Source organism: Lepidochelys kempii, chromosome 8 (genome assembly GCF_965140285.1).
Source record: "Lepidochelys kempii isolate rLepKem1 chromosome 8, rLepKem1.hap1, whole genome shotgun sequence".
NCBI lineage: Eukaryota > Metazoa > Chordata > Testudines > Cheloniidae > Lepidochelys > Lepidochelys kempii.
In genome coordinates this window covers 70,174,711-70,199,507 of record NC_136387.1, presented here as the reverse complement: position 1 = coordinate 70,199,507, position 24,797 = coordinate 70,174,711, and the positions used below count along the sequence as shown (strand labels likewise).

Below are 24,797 nucleotides of genomic sequence, written 5' to 3'. Positions count from 1 at the left end.
AAGTTTAGGATGGAAGAACCCAATGCACAGCTACAGACTAGGGACCGAATGGCTAGGCAGCAGTTCTGCAGAAAAGGACCTAGGGGTGACAGTGGATGAGAAGCTGGATATGAGTCAGCAGTGTGCCCTTGTTGCCAAGAAGGCCAATGGCATTTTGGGATGTATAAGTAGGGGCATAGCGAGCAGATCGAGGGACGTGATCGTTCCCCTCTATTCGACATTGGTGAGGCCTCATCTGGAGTACTGTGTCCAGTTTTGGGCCCCACACTTCAAGAAGGATGTGGATAAATTGGAGAGAGTCCAGCGAAGGGCAACAAAAATGATTAGGGGACTGGAACACATGAGTTATGAGGAGAGGCTGAGGGAGCTGGGATTGTTTAGCCTGCAGAAGAGAAGAATGAGGGGGGATTTGATAGCTGCTTTCAACTACCTGAAAGGGGGTTCCAAAGAGGATGGCTCTAGACTGTTCTCAATGGTAGCAGATGACAGAACGAGGAGTAATGGTCTCAAGTTGCAGTGGGGGAGGTTTAGATTGGATATTAGGAAAAACTTTTTCACTAAGAGGGTGGTGAAACACTGGAATGCGTTACCTAGGGAGGTGGTAGAATCTCCTTCCTTAGAGGTTTTTAAGGTCAGGCTTGACAAAGCCCTGGCTGGGATGATTTAACTGGGAATTGGTCCTGCTTTGAGCAGGGGGTTGGACTAGATGACCTTCTGGGGTCCCTTCCAACCCTGATATTCTATGATTCTATGGTGCAGCTGCACCAATGCAGCTGTGTTGCTCTAGCGTTTTAAGTGTAGACATGCACTAAGTCTCACAGTATGAAGTTCTTCAAGAATCCTCAGAGCCTCAACAAGGTTAAACCTGCCTGAATATGAAATTTTTCATCATGTTTGTCCCTCCTGACACACAATCACACCCACAAAAGCAACTAATCTGCAAACAGGTAAAAAAGCAGCAAGAATTATTTTTACCCGAGCAGAAAATACAGATTCACCAGATTGTCAGGAACCCAAAACAGTTTCAGGGAGGGTGATATACCAAATGCAAACAAAAATACTTCATCAGAGCCATAACAGATAAACAACTCTCTCTCACTTCCCCCAACAGAGCAATTTATACATCTTTATACGGCTGCACTGTATTAAGTGAACCTTTGCATGTAAAAAGGATAAAACCAAATTCTTTAGGGTCAGACAGTTAAATATTGCTAAATATATTTATGTACTGAATACCCCAAATAACCAGATTACGAGTGAATGGGCACATGAAGTTTAAACTTTTTCTCCTCAAGTTTCAGGTCCCTATTCTTCATGCCTCTCCCATTGGCCCCAGTATCAGGATGCCACATTTGTGTATACTGCCACAACTCTGGATGCCCATTCTATAATAACTAAGCTACAAACAGAGCATACCCATTCAAGATATAATCTGGTTCTCTTGAGTTTTTAATAGTATTTTGTATCCTACAGTCTGAGGCATAGCCTCACTTTGTTGCATGAAGTATAATTCTTTTTACTTTGAGTTCAGATCATACAAATAAAATAGGTAACATGATAACAGAGCCACCGTGTTTTAATAATGTTATTGAGATGGGCCACAGCCAACTTAAGAAAACACACACATCTAAAAGTGCTTTTACTTCCAACATTTATGAATAGCTTTCTTTAATCTCTATTTTTCAGCTTATTTTGTGCAGCGGACACCACTTTGTGTACAGTCAATTTCACTGCTGACCCTGAATTGTCAGTTTCCCTTGCAGGTGTTGGTCTTTCATCCCACAGGAAAGAAAAACCAACATCCTTATTTATTAAACCTACAAAACTATCAGTGAAAGATACCCCTTATTTTTTTTCCAAATCTGACTAGATTTCAAGCTGTGTGTGTCCATTTAAGAGCCCACCTAAAACTTCACTATCTTTAAATTATAAAAGAAAAAAGAAAAAAAATCCAAAGTATAATCACTTTGTACTTTTCTGCATATAGAAAATACAAGGAGTTAATTATTAACAAAACAGAAAAGCCACTGTTATTTCACCTGACTTTCCCCTACACAGACTTCTATGTAAGACTTTATCCAATAAGATTTAATTACTCTTGAGAGCCTCACTTTATAAATAAATCCTAAGCAGCATTTCCATCCACCCACCCCTGGGTCAACTACAAGTTAAGTAATTGCACTGCAGTCTTTCAGAGTAACAGCCGTGTTAGTCTGTATTCGCAAAAAGAAAAGGAGTACTTGTGGCACCTTAGAGACTAACCAATTTATTTGAGCATGAGCTTCCGTGAGCCACAGCTCACTTCATCGGATGCATACCGTGGAAACTGCAGCAGACTTTATATACACACAGAGATCATAAAACAATACCTCCTCCCACCCCACTGTCCTGCTGGTAATAGCTTATCTAAAGTGATCATCAAGTTGGGCCATTTCCAGCACAAATCCTGGTTTTCTCACCCTCCACCCCCCCCCACACACAAACTCGCTCTCCTGCTGGTAATAGCCCATCCAAAGTGACAACTCTCTACACAATGTGCATGATAATCAAGGTGGGCCATTTCCTGCACAAATCCAGGTTCTCTCACCCCCCTCCAAAAACACACACACACAAACTCACTATCCTGCTGGTAATAGCTCATCCAAAGTGACCACTCTCCCTACAATGTGCATGATAATCAAGGTGGGCCATTTCCAGCACAAATCCAGGTTTTCTCACCTCCCCCACCCCCATACACACACAAACTCACTCTCCTGCTGGTAATAGCTCATCCAAAGTGACCACTCTCCCTACAATGTTCATGGTAATCAAGGTGGGCCATTTCCAGCACAAATCCAGGTTCTCTCACCTCCCCCACCCCCATACACACACAAACTCACTCTCCTGCTGGTAATAGCTCATCCAAAGTGACCACTCTCCCTACAATGTGCATGGTAATCAAGGTGGACCATGTCCAACACAAATCCACAGCACTGCAGTCTTGTTATTCTTTAAGGGGAGGAAGCGATGTCCTTCACCATGTTTGGTTCTTTACTACACTCCATTCATTACAGAGGACTGAAATGCATCAATTAACAAGAGAGTTAAGCAGTTAACAAGAGCCTTGTAGGACAATGGAAACTAAAAGACACTTACTTTTCATAGACCAGCTCCTCATCAGTACAGAAATAGTGGGTATTTACCGTGCTTTTGGGTTTATTCCGTAAAGTAGCAAAATATAATCGATCTGAAACAAAGTTGAAGGCAACTGACGAAGGATATACAGATGTCGCGGTTCGCTTTCTCTACCTCCCCCAACCCGCCCCTACTATTCCCCCCGGCCAGCAGGGGCAGCTCCAGGCTAGGGGGTAACAGAGCAATCTCCACCCACCCTCTAATCCTCGGCCTCCGAGCGGGCGGGGCATCGCTACATTTCTCCTGCGTAGAAGGGAGAAGAGAAAGTCGGGCTGCCTGCGCTTAGGCGCACGCTGCTGTCCCCCCAGGAGAGGGCTGGGCGGGACGGGCTCGCTACAGGGACAGCCATGGGAGCGGCTTTTACCCAGCGCAGAGCCCGTGGCAACAGGTGCCGGCTGGTTCCTCACCCGAACGGAGACGGGAGGAACCGGCTTAAACACGACCAGCCCCAGCCCAGGGGAGCTGGGTCCGTGAGCGACGGGGACAGCGATAGGACGGCGAGGACCACAGAACTACAGGGATAAGAAGGAGAAGGCAGGAGCCACAATCCCCCGGGGCCAAGGCAGCCAGGCAGAGTCCCGAGGCCAGGGCAGCCGGACGCCTTGTGTCCCTCAGGCTCTCACCTTTCAGGAACTCGGAAGCTCCCACCAGCAACTCAGAGGCGGACGGAGCCGGCTCCATCTTAAAGAGAGCGCGGAGCGGCGAGGCGCGGGGCAGCTCTGAACTCATGGGACCCTGGGGCGGCTCCGGCGGGACCTGCGCGGGCTCAGCAGACAGGGAGCCCCCGGGACATATCGAGAGGAGCCGCCTGCCTGCGGCCGCGCTGCCCAAAGTATCGTCGTCCCCACAGCCCGCATGGGAGTGAGAACGGGGATGGGGGAAGCTGCCAGCTCCAGCACAGAGCGGGCGGGCGGGCGCCGAAGGGGACTTCGGATCTTCCCCGCCCTCCGGCAAGGCAACACCCCCGCCGCTTAAAGGGGCAGCGCCTGGTTACCAGGCGCCGAGCAGCGCGCTAGCAACCCCGTTACCAAGGCTTTGTTACACCGGACTTAGCGCCGTGGGGAGGGAGCAGAGACCAGTGTCCCCCCCCGCCTCCGCTCCTCCCTCAGAGCCCGCCCCCCCTGCACCCAGGGCTGCTCCGCCCGCTGCCTTGCAGCTTGCAAGGGGATCCTCTTCTCCGCCCCTTCGGAGACTCCTTACACCCGCCTCCCCGCCCCTTCAGAGACTCCTTACACACACACACACCCCGTCCTCCTCCCCCAGCCAGCACCTCCCCCGCCCCGCCCCTTCGGAGACTCCTTACACACGCCTCCCCCTCCCCGCCCCGCCCCTTCGGAGACTCCTTACACACACACCCCGTCCTCCTCCCCCAACCAGCACCTCCCCCTCCCCGCCCCTTCGGAGGCTCCTTACACCCGCCTCCCCCTCCCCGCCCCTTCGGAGACTCCTTACACACACACCCCGTCCTCCTCCCCCAGCCAGCACCTCCCCCTCCCTGCCCCTTCGGAGGCTCCTTACACCCGCCTCCCTCTCCCCGCCCCTTCGGAGACTCCTTACACCCGCCCCTTCGGAGACTCCTTACACACACACCCCGTCCTCCTCCCCCAGCCAGCACCTCCCCCTCCCCGCCCCGCCCCTTCGGAGACTCCTTACACACACACCCCGTCCTCCTCCCCCAGCCAGCACCTCCCCCTCCCCGCCCCGCCCCTTCGGAGACTCCTTACACACACACCCCGTCCTCCTCCCCCAGCCAGCACCTCCCCCTCCCTGCCCCTTCGGAGACTCCTTACACACACACCCCGTCCTCCTCCCCGCCCCTTCGGAGACTCCTTACACCCGCCCCTTCGGAGACTCCTTACACACACACCCCGTCCTCCTCCCCCAGCCAGCACCTCCCCCTCCCCGCCCCTTCGGAAACTCCTTACGCCCAGCCAGCTGCGCTCCGTCCTCCTCAGGCCCCCGGCAGCCCCCCTTGCAGGGTGATGCCGGAGAGCCCACACGCTCTGCCCTAGCATCATAGAGAGCAGACGGCCTGGGAAGCTGCCGGGGCTCTAGCGCTGCGGGGTGGAAGTGCCTTGGTTTCACACGGTGAGGACCTTGCCTCTGAGCGCGTTCCTCCACTGAGTCGGGCGGGCGGGGCCTGGGTCTCCTCAGCGCCATCTACTGGACGGAGCCTTCAGCCTGATGGACGACGCGATCCACCAATTAAGAGCGCCCTCCCGCGTTCGTAGTCAGCGGCGGGGCGGGGTTGTGAGGCCGCTCCCTCCAGAACACGCCCCTCCCTTGCGAGGTTGAACGGGCTGGGTTCAGCCCGCGGCGGGGCAGCGAAAGGCGGTGCTGGGAAATAAGGGTGAAAACTTCCCGGGCACGTTTGAAGTCTCCAGGTAGACGCGCCACGGCCCAGCCCGGCCTCCCGAATACACGCGCCCGCCGCACATTGCCCCTTCTCCGGTGTAAGCTCTTCCCAGGTGCCCCTGAAATCCCCCCATTGAATTCGTTTCCCCACAGTCCTGTCTGTGAGGGAGAATGCGGGGGCGGGGCGCTCTCCACAGGCAGGGTTACCCTCGCCTCGCTGCCTGGGGGTACGGGCCGAGGGCGGCTCCTTGTCCCGGTCCTGCTGTGGGCTTTATTCCCTCCTATGGAAGTAACTACTGGGCAGTGGTTACAGCCCCTTACCTTTGCCGGAGGTATAATGGGAACTGGTGTAGTGCTGAACGCCGACAGATAACTGGCTAGAAAACTTGGGAAGCTGGAGTCAGTCTGAGCAGAACTGGGCCTCACATCTTCATTACACCTGAACTACTGTCCAGTATTATAGAGCTAGCTTCCTCACACTGCAGCATAAAACAAATTCCCCGTGCATTGGGCTGAGCCTCAGGCACTCTGAGCCCATTCTTTTGGGGCCTCTAAGAAGTTATCTGGTGATGTAATATTTACTGGAGGTTGCTACTGTTAAGACTGTGGAAATAGCTGGACTATGGGGAAAGCATTCATAATTTGTTTATACCTGGTAACCGTGAGAGACTGACCCTTAGTCAATTCAGAAAAGATGTTTCTTCATAAGTAGGTCAGTGGAGGTGAAATAGAGTTGGATACCCTTATTTTGCTCTGTCTGGCAGAAGCAGTAGTAGCCGATGCTCAAAATAAGGGGAAGGGGGACTCTAGATAAGTCTTCCCCCACACAGAATGATCCTAGTTTCAAATATAGCTGTACCTTACCACCCTCCTCCCCCACAATTCACAGACTTATTCTATTCCCTTGCCAGCCCAAATATGGGTAGTTCAGATTACCTAGTCTCTCTCAGGCACACCACTATGTCTGAGTTTCCTCTCCAATCATACATCTGGGCTACTTACACACTGCATGGCTAAAGTTCCAAAATAGCATGTCCCTTTCTGGGGTCTGTTTAATAATATACTGGTTCTATTCGAGTACTTGAACAGGAAGCTCCCTGTCATCCAACTTGTCCTTAATTAAAGGGCTGTGAAGCCTTTAGGTTTTCTTTGTAGTCCTTCTCCTCTCATATCAGGGTCCACAACAGTCTTCCTCACCCTTGGCTATAGGGGTTCCCCCAGCCCTTCACCATCTTCTGTGTATAGTCTCCTCCTCTCCCCCCAGTTGCAGACATCTACAGTAGTTCCAAGTGGTCTCTGACCCACTTGCTGGCCAAAACCTTACTTATGCTCCTTTCCCAAATCCTTACCAGGGGAGGATAAACTGTTACAGCTGTTGCTTCACTGGCAGGTCTGAGAGGCAATTCTCTTGCTCTGGGTCTTTTTCAGACTTAGCCATAAGACATACCTCTCTTCTTATCAGGCCTTTTTCTCAGTTTCATCATATGATTAGTCACATAACTTGTCTGGAGACCAAAGCTGCCACAATCCTGAGGTCTTAAAGGGTCTGAGGCCCTGCAACAGCCATGGTAGGCCATGCCTGCCTTAAAAGACTACCATGTTCAGTGCACCAGCCCAGCCCCTTGTCATTTTAGAACTTCCCGTTCCCCATCAACTCCCACTCCCTCCAATTCAGTCCCCACCAGCTCAGAAATACCACTCTTTACACGTGCATATGTCTAGTTATTTTATTTTCATGAAGGATTTGTTGGTGGGGGAAGAGAGCAAAACAGTTTGGTTCTGACCTCACTATGGACCTCTTTCTGCAACCTTTTGTTAACTTGGAATAGTAATAGCTTAGTCCCACTTAACCCTGTTTTAACTGGGATTTACATGGTGCGTACACCTTGTGCTAGCCCTTTGCAGAGGGATCAGTTTCACACTTACTGACTTAAAGGGACTACTTGCACAAGTACATACTTTTCAGCATGAGTAAAAGTTGCCTAAGTGGGTTACTTCCCCACAAACCCTGTACCTTGGGAGTAAGTTGTTTAAAAACTTCAGATGGCAAGAACTCATGTAAATAAAACTCTCTACCTCCCATGTTTTACTACTCCTGATTTTCAGAATTTGTTCATCCACTGACTAGTCCAGTCCTAGTGTTGGAAGCTTCAAACAGATTTGAAGATGGGATGGATGGGCTTTATATGGACTGCTTTCCTTTAAAAAAAATAAAAATCTTGAGGAAAATTATAGGGTAGGGCTTCTTGCCTGATCATCTGTCCAGGAAGGGTTCCTTTTCCCTATCTGTTATTATTTTTCTTCGGAGAGGTAGGTAATCTGGGTTTGACAAACATCAGAAAATACAGTTAAGGCTAAAATGTAAATTTTACACTGCTCATTGTGCTTAAGACTTGCAGCATACTAAGAGTCATACTACCCTGTCCCTTACGGAACTTTAATATATGGCAAATAGAGCTACTACCCACACCAATTGAAGGAAGATACAGTAGTAAAACTTTGAATTCCTAGGCACAAGAGGATGATTTAGGACTAGAGTTGCAGCATGAGATTTTAATTTTCTTTGATTTCTAGGTTTAAACCAGATGCTTAATGCCAAAATTTTCAAATGGGGGGGCCTATCCTAACCCTTTGGGTACATATTGAACCTATTTGCCCAAACTGCCTGCAGAAAGGCAAGATTTGTTAGGTGGGGCGGGTTTGTACACCAATTTTGTGGGCACAGCTAACACTTTAAAACTTTGCCAGTAGTACTACTATAAGACAAAAAAGTACATAAGTATATAATTTGTATAACAATGCTACAAATTAATTTACCAATATGAGAAACTTATTTTATTAATTGACAACTGATACAGAAAAGAAAAATGTCACAGAAGCAACAATAAGCAAGTGATGCACAGTGAGTTACTGCAAGGAGGTCTGCATTGGTAGAAAGACCACAGAGATGTATATACTATTTATCACTGTTATCACTATTATTAAATCTACTTCGATTACTCCAACAAGATAAGTAAGCAGAGTTTTAGTCTTCACATTAAAACATGCTTTGCCACTTAAAATTTGACAACTTCTAAAGCTAACAAGATTACACTATCTAAAACAAATCCTGTAATACAACTAATAGAACAAGTGTAAAAAGCATGGTCATCATCAGCCTATTTGTAAAGAACTTCTGACATTACTCAAGAGTCCTTTTTTCTCAGCTAACTTATTACAAGAATGATAGTCATAAACCATGTCTATACTAGGAAAATGACTCATTCCTGACAATGGTTGTCTGCCACAGATCCCCTTGAACCAGCATTTAGAACAATATTTACTGCTAGTGCAGATGGGACTAACTCCTTTTTTAGTTCTGAGACTTGGTTCCACCAAGGCTCAATGATCTGATCTGTCCATGTCTAAATTACATTGCCATAGATTATTTCTTCCACGTCTCAAGAATATTTTTTGTAATAGTTTTGTCCTATATTTAGGATGTATATTTAAAATGTTTCCAGTACTAGTTCAGCAGTCCAAAGCTGATATCAGCTGATGGTAACAAGTCCATTTAACATAGGTACAACCAAAGAATTCAGAGACTGAAAAGACCCAACAAGTCATCTAATACAGTCCTCGCCAGGAAATGTAGCCTACAACATATTTCCTAATGTCTCCATAAACTACACAACATTTTATTTTTATCATAGACGTTTATTAGTTTTGCCATTTGAAAATAAGTGAAGGAAATAAAAATAGAATATATTCAATTCAAACAGTAAAACAAAATAAAGTAGACCTGTACGCTTACAAAATGTACCTTCTGGATCAGATGCAAAAATAGCTAGACAGACATAAAATATATCTGTAGTTACTACCATGAATTATACTTAAAACATTTTTTAGAAGTATGAGTTGCTTTTCAGGCACACTTCTCCAGCATAATGCACAGCAGAACCTCAGAGTTACGCACACCAGAGTTACGAACTGACCAGTCAACTACGTACCTCATTTGGAACCAGAAGCACCAAAGACCAAAGAAAAAAAAAACAAATACAGTACAGTGTTAAACATAAACTACTAAAAAAAAAAATAAAGGGAAAGCTGCATTTTTCTTCTGCATAGCAACGTTTCAAAGCTGTATTAAATCAAAGTTGTAAACTTTTGAAAGAACAACCATAATGTTTTGTTCAGTTAAGAACATCAGAGTTATAAATGCCTCGGGAATGGAGGTTGTTTATAACTCTGAGGTTCTACTGTATATGCAAAATACTGAAATAAGAGTAAGTTCTAAAGGCCGTAGTAAGTAGCAAATATGGCATCTGTCTCTTTTGGCTGCATATGTGGTAACATAAGCTACATTTTTTATGATATATGCTTTTCATGTTCATTATCTTTCCCAAGTTAACAATTAGAACGTTTACCTTTCAGTTCCTGAGCAGCCTCCCAGTGACTGTGGGCAAAGTAATGATAGGAAAAAAGGCGGTATCAGCAACATTATGCTCCATAACCCCTCAGTGGCCATTGTTATATGTGAGGCATCTAGAGATTTTTGATACAGAGACCGTGCTTTGTTCCATGACTTTGTTAGGTTTATGGTTTGATTGGAACCTCAGGAACATTTCACGCTGAAGAACAGTAGTTAACATACAAGCTGTGAAGAGTTTTATAACCAAGTCTAATATCCTCGCAAACAGTTCAGTGTAGCCCTTAAAAGTTTTCACTAGGAATTGTTGAGAAAAATAGAACAGTCTCAAAAAAAAAAATATGTATAACAACACAAATATGCCAAAATACCATTCTAAAGAAACAGAAGTTTAGTTCTTCCATATGTGTGCACCAAGCGATTGTCCATTTTTCTCTACATGCTTTTGAAGGTCTAGCCCTGTAATTTCGACAACAACAGCTTCTCAAGTATTAAGAGATGAAGGTGAATTTATTATAAGTGAACATTACACATATGTGTTCTTTAAACTTCTCAATAACTTACACTGGGGAAAGAAAATACTGTGGGCAAAATTCAGAGGCTATGTGTAAAGGAGGACAAGCTGGAGTAATGTATGCCTTCTTCTGGCCCCTCAGCATTTAACTTACACTGACTTGAATTCACTGTTTGATGTGTAACATATACCCCATGTACTATACATTCTTACATTTTATTCTTGTAATTGGCATAATTAGGGAACCCAAACTGAGAAATTATAATGTTAGAATATTTTAAGGGCATACTGTCATAAATATTAACCAATTTGTTTAGACAGTAAGATCTTTGTAGCAAGTGCTCTGCTCGGTGCCACATTCCGGAATAACCACTGTTAGTCTCTTTTTCTAAATTCCTTATGTCAACAGGTTTCACAAACACTCCTGAAGGCTTTCCGGTATGCTTTGCCACTAGAAAATTCATGACAATATCATCACAGTTTTGAGTTTCATCTATCAAAGCATGAACAGCGTCAGGCTGCTTTTGAAAGAGTTCTAGGTATCCACTGTGGAAGAATGCTGCTCCGATGAGAACCATGGAGTACTGGTCCCCATTTCCAAATCCAGGGGTCTGCAATTCAAAGCTGCCATAACTGTATATACCTGAAGGAGTGGAAACATGCTTTCTAGGAACAAATCCCACTATCTGATCTGGAAATTGCTGTAAGAAAATCAAAAGATAGCAAAATTAAAGTTCCGCACTACAGTCAAAATGTTAATCAATACAGCAATACAAAACCTTTTAATAGAAGTATCCCTTATGAGGCTATTATTGATAGAAGTGCAAATTAATTGCTATGAAAGATGCAGATAATATAAAATAATCAGTTCTGTGGTATGCTGGCCTGCACCACATGGAGATTGTTGCAAGTTAATACAAAATGACCTGCAAAAGCTGATAGACTGTGCTTCCCTCCACATCATAGAATGCCAAGTAGCATCTGGCCAAAGTTAATTTGCAGTCACATGTTTGGGATCAAAAATAAGCCTACAGATAATCTCTGCACGGTAAAGAGAAATATTACTATTGATTTCTGGTGCACAGCTTCCAGATCAAATTAAAATTTCTTTGCTGCATTTAACCAATTAGATTTTCTGATAGCTGTGACTTTGTAATTTGCCTTTTAAGCAGAGGAATGATAAAAACATTGCTTATACCGGCAGCCTGTAATTTTGTATCATTAAAATATTATTCTTCAGCGTCTCTTGCCTTTTAGAATTTAGCTGATCTTCTATATGACAGATGATAACAGTATGTCCTAGAAATAGCAACAATGAACTGATTTAATCTTTCCATTTAGTAAAATTGATATAAACTCCATTATAAATATGCAGGATGCAATATACAAACATTACCTGCCAAACAGAGAAGGCAAAAGCAAGGTCATAGGCACTAATCAGTGTGTCGTCATCCATCATTAAAACAGCTGGAGAGAGGAAAAAAGACATTTACACTTTTTAATTAAGGTAAAGAAAAATTTAAAATCATTCAGTGATAAATACAGGCAGTCCTCAACTTTATGAGCTTTGACTTAAGACAAACAGCACGTACGACCCTTCTAGGTTGATACCCTGATTTGACTTACGACCATTGGTTTTGACTTTACGACGCCTGCAGTTCCGAGTTACGACGTTTCGACTTATGATGCAATTTTCAGGAACCAATTGTGTCATAAGTCCGAGGACTGCCTGTATGTGTGAATTTACCTGTGCTATGTGCAATGACAAGCTAGTCAGACAACTCCTATAAACATTAGGGTGAGGTGCATAGCTAAATCACCATGCAACAGGCTGAAAATGTATACTTAGATATTAAGGTTTCAGTGAAAAGGATGTTTAACTTTGCAGTTGTAACAGATGATTAATTGACCTGAAGCAAACATAATTTTTAGCACATTATTGCTATTATCAATCACAAACTATCACTATAGCATTAAAAGTTGTGTAGCATAGCTGAACAGCTGTACAGTGGAAAATCTGTGGTCGGGCGGGGGGGGGGGAGAAGAGGGGTTGGCAAAGGAATACAACAGATTTTACTAATTGCAGGTCACATTGGAGTCCTAATAGCTTTTTAATACTGTGTAAAGGACAACTATAAAAATCAAGGAAAAATAATCAGATCCCATATTGTCCAATATGATGCATTATATGATTTTCCACATAATAATTATTTCTTAACATCAAGGAAACACCAAGACATAAGTATTTCCACACCACTTCTCTGGGACCTAGACAGGTGAAAAGAGCATATTATATAGGCAAAAATTCCTTCTTATTAACTGCAGGATAAGGCCTGTTGCTTCAGATGGGAGGGATTAACTGGGTATATCTCACTTAAATCAGTTCCCTGACATTGCAGAAGTCTCAGGCATTCATGCACCTCTGTCCCTCTTGTTATCTCCCTGTCACATGTAATAGTCTAGTTTCATGTGTAATACTATGGTTGAATTTCAGTTGTTGCGTGTGGTATGGGAGTGCTGGGTGGATTTGATGGGTAATCTGTCATATACAAGGGATCAGATTAGATGACTTCTGGCCTTGTATGAGATCCTAGAACCTGAAAACATGCTGCATGTAGGGGAGAAAGCAGGATGCACGTAGGTCAGTTCCTCAGGGAGGAAACATAATGGGGTGCTGACCCCTTTACGGCAATGCTACGGCTCAGTGCAACCCTGATTAAGCAGCAGGGCATTCTGGGGGCTGTAGTGCTCAGAGGCTTTCTGGGAATTTTAGGTTGAGTAGCAACGTATTCTAGCGAAGAGGGTAGTGAAATAAAAGTTTCCTTTTTACAAACAAGAAAGAGCCCACAAAAGAGGTGGGACTTATGTGTCTTTTTACTTGAAGGAAACAAGACTTGTTGTCGGGTCTCTCCCGCAAAGAGTTGAGGAGGAGGCCTGGATGAAAAGCCAAAACGCAGGGAAAAATACCCAGAGAAGGAGTAGTGATTTGGGCTAAAGAATCAGACTGGGCTAAGGGGGGAATATAGAGAGCAGCACATACTTTTGGATTTCCACCAAAGGGCTGTAGAAAAAGGCATGTGAACCCCTGTACTGATTTGGACTTTTTTATGTTAGCTTTGTTGGATTAGGGAGGACTTTTGGATTTGGCTGGAAAGCTAATCTATCTAGTCACCTTTGCCTGAAAGAAGAAACTGAGATAGCAGCCATATTTCCATGAGTACAGCAAGGGCCCTCCCCCCATTCTCTCCTCCACCCAGTGCTTCTAATACAGCCTCTGAGGGGTGGAGGGTGTCTAACATCCATGCTACATGATCTCCATGTGTCCTGCTGCTTACATCTTCCCTGCTGCTGTTTTCTGCTAAGTGGAATTGCTCAACAGCTGGTGGATTCAGAGGTTTCTGGATCCACTTGGTCAGTGGGAGTTTTCCCATAATGATCAAATATGCAGTTGTTCTGAGTGATAGATAAAATGATAAGTGTCCTGAAAAGTGGAAATAATATTGTTAGCAACAATGCTACCTATAAGAGTGAGGCATTCATTACCTTTTGTTTCCAATTCAGGGAAGATCTGGAGTCTGTTCCTCATGTGATTCATGGTCTGCACTTTGAAGACAACAGGTACAGGATGTGGTCCCAAAGAATTCCACATTTCTTCTGGCATCTTCTCCCCAACATTGTTCCACACAACAATTACTTTGTGTAGATGGGGGATGGCTTGATAATGATTTAAGAGTTTCAGCAATAAGTCAGTTCTGTTATATGTCTGCATAACAAGAGTAAATGAATCCAAGGCAGACTGGCTCTGGGATTTTGGTTCCCTTCGCAAATTGGGCATTTTGTCATCTTTACTGTTAGGAAGCAAAGCCATTAAAGCACCTGCCACAAGGAGTAAGACAAAGATCACCACAGACGAGAAGCGAAGTAGTCGGATTCCCATAACTCTTCCTGGTAGCTTACAGATGTGATGACATCTTTATTAACAAAAATTGAAATGGGAAGAGAAAATTCATCAGTCATCTACCTACATAGTCAGTTCACTGTAAAATTAACATAGACCTCACTCAGCTCATACTCAAGCAAAAAAAAAGTAAATTGGAGTTTTGTCCAAGTAAATGAATAAATCTTTTCTGGAGCCTCTACGTGCTCCTGTGATAGAAAGAATAATTACTATTTGTATTAAAAAACCCCTTATCAAATAGTCTGAGATGGTCCTTAAAAACTTTATTTGTATAATCATTATGTGAAACATGAGATAATATTCTAGTATCCTCTCTAAAACTACACATGAATGTACTCTTGTCTTGCAAGTACACCAGGAGTTAAGTCTACATGTGATGTTACCTATGAGGTCACCCACTGAGAAATAGCAGATGATTGAACACGGATCAAAAGGGTTTTTTTTTCCAGAGAAGTGTGATGCACAATGATGGCCAAAATGACAGATATAGGGCTGGTACCAGGGAGAAGCAGTAAAGATGACCGCCTGAGGCAATAGACACATGAGTGGTAGCAAAACTCAAGATGTGTCATGAATCCCATACGAAGTCTACCTTGACACTCATGTATGTTAACGCTACTAGGTGGGGCTTGTGCCAAGGATAATGAAAGTAGAATCAAGGAGCATCTTCCCCTCCTTCTTCCCACTTGAACCCTCACTCCAATGCCTCCTCCTGCCCACTGCCTATTCCCACCACCTCCTCCTTGCATCACTAAACATTTATATTAAGAAAGTACCTAGAGGCCAACCAGTTTGGGACCCATTTTGCTAGGGCTTTACAAAAATATAGCAAATGACAGTCTCTGATCCAAAGAACTTATAGTCTATCCATAATTATTTGGGTTTAAGTGAATTTTAATTCTTATGAAAAGTGCTGGATTAATAACTCCAGAGTCCTTTGTTTATTAATGTAACAGGTACAGCATAGTTATAGGCAAGCTTCACTAAACTGTCCCAAATTGACTGAAAGGAATCATCACTAGGGATGAAAGGGTAGGACTGCCTCTATGCCTCTTCAAGGCATGACTTTTCTGCAGAGACCTCAATGCTCAGTTCTGTCCACTCCCTTCTGCTCTTCCACTGCACTGCTTCCTGACTCTGCTTACTAAATCATGAAAAAGTTGACAGGTTTTGTAGGAAGAGAATGGCAGGGAAAATCCATCATTAGAGATTCTGCCATCCAGGACAGGAGGCAGCAAGAAGTTTGGTTTATTATTATTGATATTATTGTAACGCTTAAAAGCTCTAATCACAGTCCAGAACTCTGTTGCGCTAGGCACTGTACAAACACAGAACAAAAAGACAGTCCCTGCCGCAAAAACCTTATACTTAGATTGTAAGATAAGAGACAACTGATACAGACAAACCAGGGAGTACAAGGATACAATGAGACAGTATTAGTCAGCATGATAGGTAGTTGTCTAACCGTTGTCAAGCTATTTGTAGGCATCACAACAAAGGATAGTTTTTAGGAGATTTGAAGGAGAACAATGAAGTGCCTTTGTGGATGTATATGAGGAGTTCCTCCCAAGTGTGACGATTAGCATGGGAGAAAGCACAGAGGTGCTTGTTTGAAAATTTAACAAGTGGGTGATAGAAGCTTGCATCATGGGCTGATCGGAGGGAGGGGTGACCTCTCAATACCGGACGAGAGATGATAGGTAAGATGGAGATGTGTTGTGATGGGCCTTGAAAGTGAAAACAAGTAACTAATATTTAATTACTTATGTCAAGGTTCCTCCCCCACTCTGAACTCTAGGGTACAGATGTGGGGACCTGCATGAAAAAACCTCCTAAGCTTATCTTTACCAGCTTAGGTCAAAACTTCCCCAAGGTACAAAATATTCCCCCCGTTGTCCTTGGACTGGCCGCTACCACCACCAAACTAATACTGGTTACTGGGAAAGAGCTGTTTGGACGCGTCTTTCCCCCCAAAATACTTCCCAAAACCCTGCACCCCACTTCCTGGACAAGGTTTGGTAAAAAGCCTCACCAATTTGCCTAGGTGACTACAGACCCAGACCCTTGGATCTTAAGAACAATGAACAATCCTCCCAACACTTGCACCCCCCCTTTCCTGGGAAATGTTGGATAAAAAGCCTCACCAATTTGCATAGGTGACCACAGACCCAAACCCTTGGATCTGAGAACAATGAAAAAGCATTCAGTTTTTTACAAGAAGACTTTTAATAAAAAATAGAAGTAAATAGAAATAAAGAAATCCCCCCTGTAAAATCAGGATGGTAGATATCTTACAGGGTAATTAGATTCAAAAACATAGAGAACCCCTCTAGGCAAAACCTTAAGTTACAAAAAAGATACACAGACAGAAATAGTTATTCTATTCAGCACAATTCTTTTCTCAGCCATTTAAAGAAATCATAATCTAACACATACCTAGCTAGATTACTTACTAAAAGTTCTAAGACTCCATTCCTGGTCTATCCCCGGCCAAGACGACTACAGACAGACACAGACCCTTTGTTTCTCTCCCTCCTCCCAGCTTTTGAAAGTATCTTGTCTCCTCATTGGTCATTTTGGTCAGGTGCCAGCGAGGTTACCTTTAGCTTCTTAACCCTTTACAGGTGAGAGGAGCTTTCCCCTGGCCAGGAGGGATTTCAAAGGGGTTTACCCTTCCCTTTATATTGATGACGACTTATTAAAGGGTTAGCCTAAGGGGTGCAAAGAAAGGAGTGACATGGTCCAAGCGATGAGCTCGGAAAATGATCTTTGCAGCAGCATTCTGCATGGATATGAGTAGACAAGACTGCATTTAAGGCCAGAGAAAAGGAAGTTGCAGTAATCAGTATGTGAGATAATGAGAGCCTGGACGAAAGTTTTAACTGTGTAGATAGATAGGAAAGGCCATATCTTAGATATTTTATGCAGAAAGAATCTGCAAGATGAGACATAGCCTGGATGTGAGGACCTAGACAGAAGTCTGAGTTGAAGATAATGCTCAGGTTATGGGTCCGAGTGAAGGCAGGATGCTGGTATTGTACACTGTGAAAGAGAAAGGAGATAGCATAGAGGGTTTTTGGTGAGAAGAGTAAGAGCTCTCTTAGCCATGTTGAATTTGAGCTGCTGGCTGGACATCCACAAGGAGATGTCATTGAAAGGCAGAGATTTTAGTTTGGTCAGAAGGAGACAGATCTGGAGCAGAGATAGATCTGTAATTCATCAGCTTAGAGATGGTAGTTGCATTTGTGTTTGCAAGTGAGATTACACAGAGCTAAAGCATAGAGGAAGACATTTAGAAGGGAGACTAAGGACCTGTGCAAACCCCCACAGAAATCTGGAGGGGGAAGACAAGGATCCTCTGAAGTACATGCTAATGGAGCAATCAGAGAGGTAGGAGGAGTAATTAGAGAGAGAGGAAAAGAACTAGGAAAGTAGCTGACAGGTCAAAGAGGATGAGAATGGAGTACTAGTTCTGAGAGGAAGTCATTGGAAACTTCAGTGAGAGTGGTTTCAATTGAGTGCAAGGGGTGGAAGCTCGATTGGAGAGGGTTTAGGATTGTACTGGAGAGGAATTCCAGATAGCTACTGCAAATACTACATTCAGAGAGTTTAGAGAGTAAATGAAGAGGGGAGATGGGGCGGGAGCTGAAGAGGCAAGTGGTGTCAATGGTCAATTGTGGGTTTTTTTTTTTTTCTTAAGATGGGAAAGACTAAACCATGTTTGCATTGTGTGGGAAAGGAGCCAGAGGCAGTGACAGGGTTAATTTCCTCTCTGTAATATTCTGACTATTTGAGGTGCAGAGCCTCTCCTTCCTGTGGCAGGCATTGGGCTGGAGTCGGTAAGGACACAACTATGATACTAGGCAGTGAATTTCAATACTACAGACAGACTGAGCACATTCTTGGGCATGTCTACAAGGAGGCAGATAAAGCCTGGATAGGAATCACATCATCACTGTGTATGTGAACCAACCAGTGCTCAAGGGCAAAGTGTGGGGTGAGTGAATCAATACACTTGGACAAAACACAAGAAAATGTGACAAGGAATGAGCATGAATTGGAAGGAAGATGGCTGAGATGCCCAGATAGCTCTTTTACATCTCTATATTCTACAATTCAGTGCAGTATTACTGGTTATTTATTTTAATATATAATTCAATTTAAAAAGAAAATCACCCTGTGTTTCAATGTTCTTCTGTTTATTTTATGCTGCCATGGAAAGGCAACCATATAGTTTAGTCACACAATCAATTAGTCACAATCTAGTGGTGCTGCTGCACCACAATAACTAGAGGGCCTTGTCTCAAAACTTACATCTGGCATGGAGAACACTGTTTGTGGGGGTGTTGTCTAATAGTATTAAGTAGCTATTATTTAATGTGTTCAGTCTGGTTGCTGGCACATATGATTCATTTCAACTCTCATTTTGAAATAATATATTTTCCGTAAGAATTATTCATATGCCAGTTACTTGACTATTGTTCATTGAATATGCTGAAGCAGATCAATCCAAAGAAACTCATCAGCTTTGTGTCTTGTTAATTCTGAAATATCTTGATGGACCTGAGATTATTATATGCAATGTTGTTTTAGTTGTGTTGGTCTCTTGTCTCTCTCACCAACAGAAGTTGGTCCAATAAAAAATATTACCTCACACACCTCATCTCTGAGATTTAGTTGCATTTATTTGTTTACTGAAATATGCAGTATCCCAATGTGCCTTTATTAATGTTGTCTTTGTACTTTTTATTTTCGTATCATTGCATGGTATGCACTGAGACACAAAAATATTATTTTGAAATAATCTTTTAAATTAATATTTTCTTCAAACATGATGTGTCCAGAAGAGGAGAAAACCCCAAATATCTTGGGTATTAAGACTATATTAGTACATATCTTGATCAACTCTAACTTGAGAGCATCCAATATGTAAAATGACTTTGCTGATATAACTTTAGCTTCATCATTGAGATTTTTGGTTGTTGCTATAGGATCTTGGCAAAATCATCTGTATTCTTACTTTGAATACAGCTGATTTGATTAAATGATATCCTGATTCATCTCTTAGGAACCATCACCACCACTTCTGTAATAGCCTCTTGTTTCTTTCTCATAGGGCAGGTACGCCCTATGCAGGTACGCCCTATGAGGTGGGTATCCTAGGTAAACTTTTTAAATTGTTATGTACTTTTGCTCTCATTTATTCTCAAGACATATGAGTCAGATGCAACTTTCTAAGCTTTCTACTGATCAATAAAGGTTATAAAGAAACAACTAGTGGGCCATATCATGCTGGGAGTGGCGTTTTGCTTAAGCAGAGACCCCCTCTTCCCCCCATTGATTTCAGTGGGGAGTTCTGTTTAAAAATTGGTGAGACGTGATGATCTTTCATGTTTAAAATCCTAGAGAAAGTATTAAAGTTTACAGGGATGTTACTTTCCTCTGGATACAATAAATGCAAGCTTAATTAATTACACAGTAACAGACCAGTTTAGACAATATTAGCATGAAACAATTTAATAAAGTCATACTTTTAGTTTTAAAAAAAATGTACTTACCTCATTTTTGCCAAGATGGACTGGGTATATTTTGGTTTGTTTTAAAGGATGGTGCTGATTAGGTGAAATCAATTCTGTTTGGATCTGTTGGAGGTGAAAGGAATTATGTAACTTTTGATCATGCATTTGCTCACCAATCACCCAAGATCCTGTCACAGTCATATATTTGTGTATAAAACAAGTGTTCATCTCAACAACTGATGAATGTACACATTCTTGGCAACTGTCCATCTTTTCCTGTTGTTCAGCTGAAGAGTTTTCATTGGATTTCATGACCACTATAAAAATGCATTGCTAAACCAGTATGTTAGAAAGAAAAATGTTCTTAGCTCAAGCATATTTAGCTGCTCATTGCAATATTATTTATTTGTATTACAGTAATACTTACAGGCCCCCATTTTGATAGGTAGTCTGGATGAGTTTGCGATCTAAATAAACAAGATAGTGTGGAAAGAGAAAGAGAGGCACAGAAAGATGAAGTGACCTGCCCAAAATGAAACATCAGGTTGGTGACGCAGAGCTACGAAAAGAACTCCAGTGTCCTCAATCTCAGTCCAATATGTCATATCCACTAGACCACATTAGAGTACATCGTGGGCTACCATAATCACCGCTGGTTCAGGTGATAGCCACCCACTTTTCCAGTGCATGCCATTCATGTTCTCCATCTCCCATGTTTATTGGTTGATTTAGAGGTTAAAGGGGAAGCATGTATGGTGATCATTACGATTTTTCCTGTCTCATTTGAAGGCAGGTGAGGTGGAGATGGCAATAAAAGTTCAGGTGCAAGAGGGTAGATGGGTTGGTAGCAAAAGTGAAACGGCAGAAAAGAAGGATGGTCTTGTAGTTAAGGCACTAGATTGCAGTCCAGGAGATCCAGGTTTAGTTCATAGTTCTGTCACAGACTTCCCACACGACATTGGACAGGTCACTTGTGCCAGTGAAGGAACTAGGGATCTCCTTGCCTGCAGGTCATTGCAGGATTGGGGCCTTAATCTCTCTGTCTAGTAGCATCCTCATTGTCTAGAAAGGGAAATACTTCCTCTCTCTGTCTCTATTTAAATTATAAGCTCTTTGGGGCAGGGTTATTTATACTCTGTTTTTGCACTGTGCCTAGCACAATAGGGCCACAAGTTTTGTTGGAGCCTCTAGTTAGTACTCATAGTGAATAATAAGGGTGAGCACTTTATGGGGTATCTGTGAACTGCAGAGGTGGCATTTTCCATGCCTGCAAATCAGAATGAGCATTTCATACATTTTGGATGGAAGACAATCATAGAAGTGTAGGACTGGAAGAGACCTCAATAGGTCATCTAGTCCAGTCCCCTGCTCTCAAGGTAGGACTACATAATAACTAGACCATTCCTGACAGGTGTTTGTCTGACCTGTTCTTTAAAACCTCCAATGACTGAGTTTCTACAACCTCTCTAGGCAATTTGTGCTGAACTACACTGACAGAAAGTTTTTTCTAATGTCCAACCTAAACCTCCCTTGGTGCAATTCAAGCCCATTGCTTCTTGTCCTAACCTTGGAGGTTAACGAGAAAAAATTTTCACCCTCCTTCTTGTAACAACCTTTTATGTACTTGAAAACTAGTATGCCTCACCCCCACCCCCCGCAGTCTACTTTTCTCCAGACTAAGAGGAAAATTAGTGAGGGTTTTTTTTTTGTTAAATCTGTCTGTGTGAGGAACGTAGATAGATACCTGCTTCTATGTTTGGACAATAGAAATATGGGAACTTAGAAGAGAAAGAGCTAGCGTTAAGTTGTTGAACCTATGCTTCCGTATCAACAAAATAACTTATTTTAGGTTATATAAACTTTACTGATAGAAATGCAAATTGGAAAGTCTGTATATTTACAGCACAGTCTAGTGATCTGAACATGTGACAGACAGTCAGGACCTCCTGAGTTTAGGTTCTGGTTCTGATTCTGTGTGGCCTTGGAGAAATCACTTACACCATTTTCAAAAGTGACCCGTGATTTTGTTTGCCTCAATTTGTGGGTGTCCAGCTTGAGACACCATTGTGCCTAACTTTTGGAAGTGCAATTCCTAATGAAATCAATAGTAGCTGCTGCTTATCAGAACTTATCGGCCCAGAGGTGTCTCAAGATGGTCTGCCGTAAACTGATACAGCTGCAATCAATGTGCATTTTTAAAAATGTGGACCTTAAATTGTATCTCAGATTCCCTATTTTCAAAACAGGCATTGTGATACTTGCCAAGATTGTTGTGAAGATTAACTAGTTAATATTTTTAAAGCACAATGAAAATCCAAACGTAAGTGCTATGTGTTATTTTAAAACTGTTGGGTTTCTGTACATTTGTGTTTACTTAATAACATACAATGGGCTGTAAATGATAAATAAGGATATCATAGATGAATCTCAATTTAAGATATTAAATTAGAATTAGTATCATGGTGCTTTCATGTATGAATGTGCTGAACAATGCAGCAAAGTAGGATATAAAATTCCACTGCAACTGTATTGGACTTCTTCCTACACTGAAAGTCTCAACATTCCTTTGTAAGGAATATTTACCTCTTTTAAACAAAAATAAAATACAAATACTAAGACAGTCAAGATATGCGACTTTAACCCCCCTTTAAAGAAATAATTCTTCTGAAGCTGTTGTCTGCCTAGACCGTATCTCCCTACCCATTCTAATAATCAGCACTCATTTTATGAAAACAGTTCATTAAAAAAACAAATAAATTATTCATAGAACAGCCACTTCACATCATTGCCCCAATTAAAAATACCTTCCATATTATTGCATTTTATTGTATCCTTACCTAGAATGCTGGAGACCGTGAGCCAGACAGCTTATTTGTCTAAGCCTTGATTTACATAAGGAAGAATAGAGATTTTTTAACCGAACATAAGAAGCCTGCACATTTTTTGTAAACTCAGTCAGCTTGCACTGGTTGTATTTTTAAGTCAACAACATTGATAGAAAAACCCTCCTTTCCTCCTCCCAACATAAGAGACTCAGCAGAAGGGCTGGAACAAGCCCGTACTACCTTCCCTTTCTGTGGCATAGTACTTCCTGCTGGATGAAAACACTCCTCTTCCCAGCAGGCTCGAATTTGTAGTTCATGCGTTATCCCGACCATAACAGTTTGTCAACCCTACTTTCAAGCAAGCTTTGATTCTTACAGAGAATCAGATATTTTTTGCATGTGTTTGTTTTCAGTGTCACAGATGGTACCCGTCTATTTTATGGGAGGAGAAGTTCACCTTGAAATGGACCTGAGAATCTATAAAACTAAATTTCCCTAATTTGCCTTATAGTCTTTATTATTAAATCTCTTCCTCATTCCAGTTCAAATACAAATATTTCTCTATAGATTGCTGGTCACACAGAAAAACAAGATATAATTATGTGAAGTTCATTTGGATAGAAAATTAAAGAGGAAATGTACATATCTAACCTATTCACGCCTTCGTTGATACAAATACTATTTTATCCTATAGGATATTATAGTACAGTGAGGATTTTGCCGCCACCTTCAGTAGGTTTTATTTAGTAACAGCATAAATCTTTCAAGAAAGCGTTGGGATTTGGCTGCCTCTGAGAACTCTGACAAAAATGCATGGAAATGAAATAGCTAAAGAAATTGCTGTATAGAATGCGTCCCTAGACTGGTGTCTGTGTGCGCGGAGGGAGGCTCCATACAGCTGTCTCGCCTATCAATAGATGAAGGGGATCTGCAAGCAAAAGCTTGCTTTTATTGAACTGCGCTGTCAAGCTGCGGTGTGTAGGGGACTGGGTCAAGCAGCGAAGCTATGCAGTAAAAAGGGGATCATTCTGATTTACAAAGGAGGTAGTTATGGGCGTACCACACAGAGGATTCCGGGTGCGGAGAGAGGGCAGACTCAAGGAAAGGTCATTTTTGAACATCCAGGAAAGGATTCAGGACGGAGAAGCAAGGTGTAAACGGCTGCAGCAAGGAGGAACGATCAGAGGCATATCTCCTCCGCAGGCTCTGGTTAAAGGAGCTTTGCTGCGAGCCTCAGCACCCCACGGCCAGCCCGTCGAGCCCACGCAGGCCCGCCGGGAAGCAAGGAGGAAGGGAACGCGCCCGCAGGCTCAGGCACTAGCTTGCCCTCACCCATCCCCGCCCCTTCCGGATAGAGTCTGGGGCCCTTGTCCTGCCAATCGCCCCCGTCTCCTGGTCTAGCTCCGCCCCCAAACGTGGAACTAGGTTTCTGGCCCCGCCCGTTCGCTCCCGTGGCGCCTGCGCAGGCGCAGAGCAGGTGCCGGAAGTGTGGGAGGCGGATCCCGGCGCGGCAGCCGCGCCGCTCCCAGCCTGCCCTGCTCCTTTCCGGGGTCGCCGGCGCCGGGAAGATGTTGCCTTTATCCATCAAGGACGATGAGTACAAGCCGCCCCAGTTCAACCTGCTCAGCAAGGTCTCGGGCTGGTTCAGGTGAGCGGCGGGGCCCGGGCCTGGGGGGGGTCCCCTGGGGCGCGCTCCCCGGGGCTGGGGGCAGTGGCCGGGGTGGAACCGGCGGCCCCAGGCTCTGTGCCTGGGAGCAGGGGACCGGGAAGCGGCGTCCTAGGGACCCCCCCCCCCACCTGCGGAGGGAAGGGGCGGCGGCGGCTCCCCCCGGGGTGACGCTGCCAGCCGCCGTGCCCTGGCCGTGCCCCGGGCCGCCGTTGCCCTGCTCCGGGCCCGCGGCAGCGAGTGACCGCTGTGCCGTGTGTCTAGGTCCATCCTGTCCGACAAGACCTCGCGGAACCTGTTTTTCTTCCTCTGCCTCAACCTCTCCTTCGCCTTCGTGGAGCTGCTCTACGGCATCTGGAGTAACAGGTACCGGGGGGG

At 43.8% G+C, this 24,797-nt stretch overlaps 3 protein-coding genes across 16 annotated transcripts in view; 1 reads left to right on the top strand and 2 right to left on the bottom strand.

The window, feature by feature from the left end:
• The window catches only part of CDC14A (cell division cycle 14A), a 127,600-nt gene extending 122,261 nt beyond the window's left edge, over positions 1 to 5,339 (bottom strand). For 4 of the 6 annotated variants that reach the window (XM_073356909.2, XM_073356911.2, XM_073356914.2 and 1 more), the window contains exons 1-2: positions 5,100 to 5,339; positions 3,136 to 3,226 (exon numbers count right to left, since the gene is read on the bottom strand). In XM_073356909.2, coding sequence (XP_073213010.2) covers positions 3,136 to 3,226; positions 5,100 to 5,334 — 326 coding nt within the window. In that variant the 5' untranslated portion in view covers positions 5,335 to 5,339. Of the gene's footprint in view, positions 1 to 3,135; positions 3,248 to 3,797; positions 4,286 to 5,099 lie in introns of those variants that run through there. The other 2 variants (XM_073356910.2, XM_073356913.2) reach the window with 2 other exon arrangements.
• Positions 5,340 to 8,351: 3,012 nt separating this feature from the next.
• EXTL2 (exostosin like glycosyltransferase 2) lies at positions 8,352 to 24,059 on the bottom strand. 3 transcript variants are annotated; one of them, XM_073356907.2, is made up of 5 exons: positions 23,814 to 24,059; positions 19,968 to 20,051; positions 13,995 to 14,422; positions 11,848 to 11,918; positions 8,352 to 11,152 (listed from the first exon to the last, which is right to left on the bottom strand). In XM_073356907.2, exons 2-5 carry the CDS (start codon positions 19,970 to 19,972, stop codon positions 10,661 to 10,663), a joined length of 996 nt encoding a protein of 331 aa, XP_073213008.1. In that variant the 5' UTR covers positions 19,973 to 20,051; positions 23,814 to 24,059; the 3' UTR covers positions 8,352 to 10,660. The 3 variants fall into 3 exon arrangements, with proteins under 3 accessions (XP_073213008.1, XP_073213007.1, XP_073213009.1); XM_073356906.2 differs by lacking the exon at positions 23,814 to 24,059 and adding an exon at positions 22,766 to 23,010; XM_073356908.2 differs by lacking the exon at positions 23,814 to 24,059 and adding an exon at positions 20,356 to 21,270.
• A 165-nt stretch (positions 24,060 to 24,224) lies between these two features.
• The window catches only part of SLC30A7 (solute carrier family 30 member 7), a 64,360-nt gene continuing 63,787 nt past the window's right edge, over positions 24,225 to 24,797 (top strand). For 4 of the 7 annotated variants that reach the window (XM_073356881.2, XM_073356880.2, XM_073356878.2 and 1 more), the window contains exons 1-2: positions 24,225 to 24,401; positions 24,684 to 24,785. In XM_073356881.2, coding sequence (XP_073212982.2) covers positions 24,322 to 24,401; positions 24,684 to 24,785 — 182 coding nt within the window. In that variant the 5' untranslated portion in view covers positions 24,225 to 24,321. Of the gene's footprint in view, positions 24,402 to 24,683; positions 24,786 to 24,797 lie in introns of those variants that run through there. The other 3 variants (XM_073356883.2, XM_073356882.2, XM_073356887.2) reach the window with 2 other exon arrangements.